Raw genomic sequence first — 9,835 nt, 5'->3', positions numbered from 1 at the left:
CTACAACTAAAACTACATGCATATATTTATTATACACACTGTATAATTATTGTATTTTCCATAGCTCCAGCATGAAACGGAAACCAAAATATAAAACAACAAAACTATAAACTAAAGTTGTTTTTATTTTTCGGCCGCCTGGTTTGTTGCCAAGTCACGATGACGCTTTTGGCAATTTTTTGTTTTGGTTTTGATGCTTTAAATAGTTTTGCGCTCGTGGCTTTGATAAGCTTTTATTAGCTATAAACAAGTTGTTTGAATTTTGCAATAGCTAAAGCTACACTGCAATAAAATTGTAGCGAAAAGTGCATACTCAAGTTGGCTGCAGTCAATTTTGGCAACAATGACAAACGCACATGACTGATTCAATTAATTATAAATATATATACCTTATATGAAGACTGCCACGCCTACTGCTGTCTGTTGCACAACTTTATGATACGCTTTTTAATCAGCTACTGGAAGAACGATCTTGATATGTCCTTTGGAAATCTGTCAGAAAATCTCTTAAGCTCTCAGTAATGTGATGATTCAATGAGTCTATTCAAATGCTTGCTCCGAATTGTGATTCAATTTGTGACACTGAACAAAAATTCCAAGTCGATGAAGTCGAAATTCCTAGATGACTAATTGCCTTCTGTAGACTGAACGAATTTGCAGCCTGTGAGTAAATGTGAGTTAATATAATGAGCTGATGAAATGCTTGGAATTAGCTAAGGCTACTTACTTTCGCTTTGTTTTGAAACTAATGCAAAATCAAATCGCTTGTTTTTCTTTTTTTTTTTTTTGTTTGAACTATATTTAGCAGTGCTCTTAAAAGATAAGGGAGGGGAGTATGTTGCTTAGTGGGTCAGTGGGCGCGACTTAATGCGCACCATGACACCATTGCCGCTCTTCATCACCAACTCAGCCAAGGTAATGGGCTGATGACCAGGAGCTGGCAAGAATTCATAATGACGCAGCAGCATTGAAAGCGTGCACTTGAGCTCCAGCATGGCAAACTTTTGACCTATAAAAAATGCAAATTAGACAAACAGCTATACAGTGGGTTGGGTGGGGTTGGGGTACCTATGCAATTGCGTGGTCCAGCGCTAAAGGCAGCAAAAGCAAAAGGATGCAGTTGCTTTTCGTTTAAATAGAAGCGATCGGGGTCAAAGCGTTCGGGATCTGGAAAGCTTTGCGGATCGCGATGCAGCATATAAATCAAATGACTAACCGATGCACCCTTGGGCACAGTTATGCTGCCCACCTGCAAATCCTCCAGCGCGACGCGTGAGAAAAACGGCACTGAAGGATATAAACGCAGCGTTTCCTTGATAACCGCCTCCAAATAAGGCATCGACTCCTTTTCGCGTCCCTGCAGCTCCAGCGCCTCCTCATACACACGCTGCTGCACTTCAGCATGCCGGGACAGCTCGTAAATAGCAAAAGCTATGGCCGAGCTGGTCGTATCATGTCCCTCGAACATAAATGTATCCACTTCCTCGCGTATATCGCGATCACTTAGCTCGACGCCGTCCAATTGTGACTGCAGCAACATGTCCAAGAACGCCAAACGCCGCTTGCCACCCACATCATCATCATCATCATCATTCTGCTCCGCCTGCCGCTGCTGCTGCTGCAACAGCTGCTCACGACGCTGGCGTATCACACGATCCGTCTCGCCATGCAGCACACTCAATGCCGCATTGCGTTCGCGTCCCTTGGCAGTTAGATTGAAGACAAAGTTCAGGCGCTGCCAGAAGCTGAAGCTCTGCTTGTGCAATATATGACAGATGCTGAAGAAGACAAATCGAAAGTATTATAATTAGAATAATAAGCATTTAACTATTAAAAACTAAGCCTAACACGCATCTGCTTTGGTTATTCACAATTCTATTTATACAAATATTTAGTTTAATTAATTTTAAAAATTTTGCTTCTACCGTTTTTAGTCATTAGTAAGGAAATAAAATATAAATTCTTATTTGCAGTGACTGCAATTTTTGACTTATAATTTTTAAATGCTAAATTAAATGTTTTTAATTTGCTTAATAAGTAATTTAATTTAATAAAAAATAATTTCTTATCTGCAGCGCTTTGTAATTAAATTTAATAAAAAAATAATTTCTTATTTGCAGCTCTTGAATTATAATTTTTAAATACTAAAATGCTCTCAAGTAAAATCCACAATTTAATTCTATACGAATATTTTTTAAATTCTAAATTAAATGTTCTTAAATAAAATCCACAATTTAAATTTAAAATGAAATGTTCTTAAGTAAAATCCACAATTTAATTTAATATGCAGCTAAATTGATTGCAGTTTTTAATTATTAATGTCATAAACTTATTCTTTGAGTCTTTTGGGCTTGCCTAATTATACTACTTATTAGCATTAAAATTGAATTGAAACAATTCATACACTGTCTGCAATAAATTATGTGCTTAAGTGTGCGCAATTGAATTTAATCAGATTAATTTATCTATATTAAATTGTTGTTAACTAATTTTGTTATAAATCATTTGGATTTGAATCTAAAGCCGTTATCAGCTTTATACTTAAGTTAAGCTACAGTGGAGTCTCTCTACTTACGTCTTGACCGCCTGCACATATTCGGATTCGCTTTGCATCTGCGCGTGCTTCTTGATGCCCATGGCCGTTTCACAAATGGCATCCAGAGCAAAGAGCGTGATGTAGGGATAAATATCGAAGGCTTCGCCATTGGTCGCATGTTCACGCAGGCGACTCACCAGAATGCGGCAGTTCTCCTCCATGGGCTCCTTGAACTCGCTGAGTATGCGAAAATGAAATCCCGGCGTAAGCAGCTTGCGCCTGCGATGCCACGACTCGCCGCCATTGGTGAGCAGCCCCTTGCCCAGCCAAGGCTCCAAAATCTGATAGTTCTTAGACTTGTAGATGAGCGCATTGTTGCTTAGCAGCTGTTTGATATCCTCAGGCGAGGTAAAGAACACCATCAGATCCTTGCCAAACCAAATGCGAAAAACAGGACCATGCTGCTGACGCAGCTGCTTCAGCCAATTGAGCACCTCTGTGAATAAAACAAATTATGAAATTTGTGCATAAATTGCACACTTTGAACAACTTACCACCCTTTTTAACATTTTCAATTAGTTCGCCCACCGTTGGTCCTGGCAGCGTCTTGCTGAACTTCAGCAGCCGCAGAAATTGAAATATTTGCGGCAAGTAGCGCAAAAATATGGCCCAAACTGCAAATGCAAACAAAGCCAAGCTGTTCATAGTTCACAACAACAGTCAGTTAATCACCATAAAAAAAAAATATAAAGAAAAAAAAAACAGCAACTATTTGTTGTTTATGCTCGCGTAAACATCAACTGCACACCGCTTGATGTTTTAGTCAACTAAACTACGCAAAAACTTTAAGCAATATTGCTGATCAAGCTGCCTGCAGCGCAGTCGCAGTTACGGCCATAAACGAATGCTGCATGCGCTACTAAGAGCCGCTATAAAGATAAAGTTGCTCGCCAGGCTAGTAAACAATTTTTTCAAAAGTCATCTTGTTTATTGAGATTTTTGAATCACCTAATTATATTCAAGATTGTTTATTTTTGTTTACTATTTAAACCAGAAACAATCTTTTATATTCTATTTTGACTTTTGCTTTATGTATTTATTTTAAAATCATTTTAATTTACTATAAGCTGTTTTTTAATTTTTTTTTTAATCTCAGCTGTCGTTTGTCTTTTTCTGTATTTTTCTTACTTTACTCGATTTATTTTTATATTCAATATTTCTTTAAAAATTTTGCTGATGTAACATTTGTATGGCTGATATAAAATTTATTATTATTTTGCAAACTTTAGTTTTTATTCTATGTATTTTTTGCGTTTCACTTTATATTTTTTTTAAAATTATAATATATATTATTTACTATAATTTTGGCTGCCTGCATTATTATTCTATTTATTTTTTAAAAAGTGTTCAGCGCAAAATTAATTTTATTTCAATGTGACATAAATATTAATTTGTGTAGTTGCATAAAATAATCAATTTATTTTATTTTTAATCATCTTTCTCGGCAATTCGCATACGCTCCAGCCCAAGTAGGTCAGTTATACATATATTCTATTTATGGTTAGCTTGTTACTGAAGGTAGCATTTTATAAACTAGTACAAATTACTGCAATTTATACAAAAACAATTTACAATGCGCTGCATTGAGCAGTGGAAGAAAGAGAGCGCTGAAGAGAGAGAGAGAGACAGACTACACAGCATAGCTAATAAGACAAGTTTCTACAATAAGTTAGCATTGAAAATTTGCATTAGATGACGCACAAAAAATAATAAATAAATTAAAACACTTATTAATTAGCATGCATAGACAATTGACCTAAATATATGCAAATATTTAGAAAAATACGCGTGAAAATAATAAAAAACAAAAAAAAAACCTGGATTGTGAAATTTATTTAAATTTTAAAAGCAAAAGTCTCAACTTGTTTATTTATTAAATTTTTGCCAAACAAAAAAAAACTATTTATAGCTTTTATTTATATTTTGCTCATAGAATATCAATGTCAAGCTCTTCTAATTATTAAATAATATATGCTGATGATAAGACAGAACTGTGCCAATAGCTGATAAGAAAGTATTATTGTTATTGTCTTTACGAGTGAGCTTATAATTGTTGAACTTTGTTTTCAGTTGCCTAGCGTAGGTTATGAATCAATAAATAAGATTGAGTTGATAAGCCGCAAAGCAACGCAAACTGCAAGTCATTTAATATATATGCTGATATTTAAATATAGGCTTTGTCAATTTAGTTTAATTTTTAAGTCTAACAAGCTTGGGCTTTTAACTTTTGTTGTATAGCAAACTTTTAGGCGCTCGAAAATTTGAATAAAATTACTCAGATAATCAGCATAGCTTTAAGATTTTTGCATATCGCTGCTTTAAGCGTAGTCTATACAAAATGTTTGTAATAATGTTAAAAATAAAAATTTAATACAAAAAATTTGATGTCAATAATAAAGGAGTTAAAAATAAAATAATATATCAATAATAAATACGTTAACTAATGCTCATGCCGAGTTCTGGCTAAAAAACTAACTGAAATTTCAACAATTTCTATCACCTAGCATACCACTGTGCATCTTAAAGTAAAAGAATCTTTTATTTACTTAACATAAACCGGTTCAATAGACAGCTACCTATGTTTAGCAACGCCTTTTGATAGAAATAGTTGATTTCTTGTTATGCTAATGCAATTTGTAAGTTAAAGCACTGGCGTAGTTAAAAGGGGCTAACATTAATGTAACTTTATAGAAAGTTAGGAGCTAAATAAATGCACTAAAATATAATTAAATGTTTATAAATTCACTTAAGCCCCCCCCTCCCCTTTAAATTTATTTAGTGCATCGCACTGAGTAACAAACATTATTATTATACATTTCTTTCAGCTTCTAATAAAGAAATTGTTTGCCTATCTCTTTATATAGGTGGCCTAACGGTAAAGAGAACTCGCTTGAATTGACGTCAACAATTTGCGTATTGAACAAAGTCCGCGCCTATTGCAGGTCAATGTCAGTGGTCAGTTTGGTCAGCACGTGTGTCTATCAACTGTCAGTCCATCAGTCGTCAGTCCATTGCCCAAGTGTTATGTGGGCCAATTTTGGGTGGGCTACTTCCCAACTATTACGCACTTGTACATGCTTAAATAATAATAAATTCATTTGTTGACACTCCTATATATTTTTTTTTAATTTTATATTATTAATAAAATGTACATAGCTTGGCGGCCAAAGCTGAGTGCAGCAGATTCTGTCTGAATGTCAAGAAATGTTGGGAAAAATTGTTAACTCGCATTTAAATCACAATGCTCATCATCATTGCATTGGCATCTTGACCTTGGCATACCAAGTCCAAGCAAAAGCTAAAAACAGCAAAAGAAAATCGCTGAAAAGCGCAAAATGCAGCTGCAGCATACTGGGAATACAAACAGAAAGAGAGGGAGAGAAAGAGAGAGAAAGAGAGAGAGAGATGTGCAACAGGCTTGGACTTATAAGCCGAGAGCTGTTTTGTATTTGGAGCTGGCGACAGCCAAAGCTGCGCTCGATGTGCAAGGTCCAATCAAACCTGAAAAACACCTACGCCATGTGTCACAGGCACAGTGGTACAAAAGCAATAAAAATAGCAAAAGAACATACTAAGAATTTTGAACATAAATTTAAGACTAAGCTTAACTAAAATAATCAAAACGCTTTGGCAATAAAATAAAATGCACATAGCTTAGACAAATATTTTAAATGCATAAATATTACAGCACATAATAAATTAATTTAAAAGCTTAGACTTGTTTTAAATGCGTAAATATTTGCACATAATAAGTTAAATAATTGTCAAATGGCAGTAAACTAAAAATAATATTTAATCTAGTAAAAACTTTAAGCATATTTATCTAAGCAAAAATAAAATCCTAAAAAAAAAGTGATAATTAAAATTTGGTATTATTTATTTGATTATTATTAGCTTAGTTCCTATATATTTGTTCTTATACATTAAGTTACTTTTGCAAAATATAAATTGCAATATTATTAATATCAAATGCACTCTTCGGGCCCACTGTGCAAGGTGCATGCGCATAACCTGTTTAAAGCAGACTAACTGCTACTAAAACTAATAACAACAACAATTTAGTAAACAATTATCTATGCAAATGTTTGAGCAGACAGAAATAACAAATGAGCCATGCAATGAAATTGTTTTTTATAAAACTTTATATCAATGCAATTGGGTTGGGTTAGGTTAGGTTATGGTTGAGCTTAAAAACAAATAAGTAAACAAATAAGCTATAAAATGTGCAATTAAAATTTAAATATACAGCATTTGTTTATTGTGATTAGCATGCTGAGAAATTCTGAGAAATAAAACAAAGCATTAATTAGTGCAGCCTGAGAAATTAGGCAATTAATTAAGCGTATAGTGCAACAAATTGAAAAAAAAATAAATGTATTTCACAACTGTTACTAAAGTTCCTCTTGGCCATAATTATTGCCACTTTGATCGTCAAGCTCTATGCACATAAACTGAATTCGTCTAAAAGTTTGTCATCAACCTTTGGTTTCTTTATTGACACCGCCCAGACACGCCCCATTGAAGCTTTATTGCCGCTTAGTTCCGCACTTTGCCATTACTTAGCTGTTAATCTTTTTTTTATTTATTTATGCTTCATATTTTTGTTGTTGGGTGTGTAACTAAATATTTGCTATGTACAGTAGCTGAAGGACGGCTAAATATTAATAGAGCTGCCTAAAGTGGGAAGCTGCTGAGATTTATTTGAGCTATATTTATTTATTGTTTGCACTTTTAATGGAATGAAAAAAATATGCATATATTTTATTTAATTAATTTATTTTTATTGTAGCCTAGAATTAAATTATATGGTACAATTGGTATAGCCAGAGCAACAAAGGCCTTCAGGCTGATATTTTATTTAATCAAAAACGCGCTAAGCTTAAAAATGTCTAACATTTTCTAATGATTCTTAAACTGCATTAAATTAATTATAAATAGTTAAGTGAAAAACGCCATGTTAACTTGTCTTAATTTAATTTAAGCAGCTGCCATATGCGAGTTCAGCTAACTTTAAAAAACCATTCAAAACGTTTATGTTTTATTTCATGTTTGAGGAACCAAATAATTTTTGAAAATCTTGGCTCAGCATAAAATTCCAGCAACAACAACAATTATGGCAATATAATTATACTTATGATTAATAAAGCGTAAGAGGCACACGCGCGATTCCAAGAGCCTAAAGAACTCAATGAACTTAACATAAAGGTCAGGCCCCGCAGACATAAATAAATGTATATTTGAAACTAATTAAAAATAATTTTAGTAACAAATTTAAATTGCAAAATGAAAGGTTCGTTTGTATTTTCAATATTTGCATAAAGTAATGGGCACTAAGCTAAACAAAAAAAAAAAAATTAAAAGCCTGCTAAATAAATTCTTTACTATGCGTAGTATTTGTTTTTGTTGTTGAATTGTAAACAACGCACACATTGTTTATTGGTGCCTTGAACTTGGCAGCATGGCTAACTAGCTTGGCGTTTAATTTTTGGCTAAAACACAGACGGACAGACGACCAGACACTTGCACATCATAAATCGTTGTTTTTTTTTTTTATGGCATTTAAGTTGTTGCTACTGCCAAAAAAGATTCTAACAACAAATGTACAATTTAAATAAATAATTTTTTTTTATTTTTTTTTTTTATAGCCATTGGCTCTTTAGCTTGTACTTGACCAATTGCGTGTTTCCTTGTTCTTCAAACTAACTTCAATTATGGCTAACAACAAAAGCTGTGAAAGCCCAGAGAGGTGACAATAGCCGCCTGTTAATTGAACAGGTTTTGTTTTAAACAAAAAGCCAGCAAGCAAATAAAAATTTTTGTCTATGCTAAAGCAAGCAAAGGGCATTTTACAATATAATTTGTAGCTTTCATTTTGTGCAAATTAAAAATTAATTTAAATTTGCTTAAATAATTCTAATTTTTTGTATATACTTTGTTTAAATACAAATTGTACAAATTGTAGCACTTAATTATTATTTTATTTCAAATTGCAATTAAAAAATGTTAAATTATTAGCAACTCATTGCTAAGTTTGTGCCTTAAGTCTTAAGTTTATAAATTTTTGCTGAATTAACAACTTTGTTAGCTGCTAAGTGTATGCTAATTAAAAATACTATATATATATTTTGTTTGGTTAATTAATTTTTTTACTTAACTAAAAAATAAAAAATGATATAATAAGTTAATTGACTTAAACAAAATGTGCAAACGGAATTAAGTATTTAATTGTTTTAGTAAGTTTAGTAAGCTACTAAAATTTATGCTAATTAAAAATATTATATATATTTTTTTTAGTTTATTAATTTTTGTAGCTAACCAAAAATGATGAAAATTATATAATAAGGCTCTGACTTAAACAACATTAAATATTCAATTGTTTTACAAAAAAAAAAGACTTTGTGTGATAAGTAGTTCTAATTAACATTTAAAATACATACTTAATTGTCGCTGGTAATTAGCTTAGACTGTAGCATGTATTTAGCAAAGTCTTAACTGCCGCTTGGGCCATAAAACAGTTCAATGCGCCAAACAAGTTGAGAGGGTTAAGGGTAGAGAATTTATTGTTTAGCTTGAGTCACACTTTAATGTTTTATAAACAAAGTGTAAGCAAAAAAAAATTAAGTGCACATTAAAGCAAGTCAAGCAAATGGATATAAAAAGCTGGAAAATTCTGATGCTTAATTAAATTTAATTGCGCATTAGGCATTAGTTGCGTATTATGTTTTAATTAAGACAAAAGACAAATGCACAGTGGGCTGCATTTGATTTGCCCTTCGAACAAAAAATGCAGCCAACCATAAATAACGCATAACAAACAATCACAATCACAATAATAATAACAACGACAACAACAACAACAACAACTAGTTAAAATTCCACATGTAAACTTGTTGCAGCGTCTGTCTGTCCGCACAGTTGTTGAAAATGGGTTACAATTGCCAAGGGCAAGCCAAAAAAAAAAAAAAAAAGAAAAAATTCAATGCAATCAACACAGCAAACAAAAAAAACAACAATTTTTATATTTACGCATACAAATTGTGCAGCATTAACGAACTTTCGTTTTCGATGAGCAGCAGCAACAATAACAAAAGACTTAGGCGAGCAACTTTGGGTGGCATTGCAGCAGCTGTCGCATTCCCAAGCTCTCGTTTATGTCTGTGTGTGCATGTGTGTGTGTGTGTGTGCGTCTCAAATGCAGCTATTTATGCTTAAAGCGCGCTTTATCAATGCGCCCATGAC

The 9,835-nt window shown here is 32.9% G+C and overlaps 1 protein-coding gene across 1 annotated transcript; it reads right to left on the bottom strand.

The window, feature by feature from the left end:
• Positions 1–774: 774 nt before the first annotated feature.
• On the bottom strand, positions 775–3,331 carry LOC108606849 (probable cytochrome P450 4s3). The gene is made up of 4 exons (XM_017997346.2): positions 3,091–3,331; positions 2,576–3,032; positions 1,069–1,778; positions 775–1,009 (listed from the first exon to the last, which is right to left on the bottom strand). The coding sequence occupies exons 1-4, from the start codon at positions 3,239–3,241 to the stop codon at positions 843–845; spliced, it is 1,485 nt and encodes a 494-aa protein (XP_017852835.1). The 5' UTR covers positions 3,242–3,331; the 3' UTR covers positions 775–842.
• Between the last annotated feature and the right edge of the window lie 6,504 nt (positions 3,332–9,835).

The sequence above is a fragment of the Drosophila busckii genome, chromosome X (assembly GCF_011750605.1).
Source record: "Drosophila busckii strain San Diego stock center, stock number 13000-0081.31 chromosome X, ASM1175060v1, whole genome shotgun sequence".
Lineage (NCBI taxonomy): Eukaryota > Metazoa > Arthropoda > Insecta > Diptera > Drosophilidae > Drosophila > Drosophila busckii.
Note: the sequence above shows the minus strand (reverse complement) of the source record. Positions and strands in the feature narration are given on the sequence as shown.

Excerpts from the sequence above, each read along its gene's own strand:
- LOC108606849 (XM_017997346.2), bottom strand. The coding sequence starts at position 3,241 with ATGAACAGCTTGGCTTTGTTTGCATTTGCAGTTTGGGCCATATTTTTG. Across the intron at positions 3,033-3,090 it reads TGAAAATGTTAAAAAGGGTG|AGGTGCTCAATTGGCTGAAG; the intron begins GTAAGTTGTTCA and ends TTTTATTCACAG. Across the intron at positions 1,779-2,575 it reads TATGTGCAGGCGGTCAAGAC|CATCTGTCATATATTGCACA; the intron begins GTAAGTAGAGAG and ends TGTCTTCTTCAG.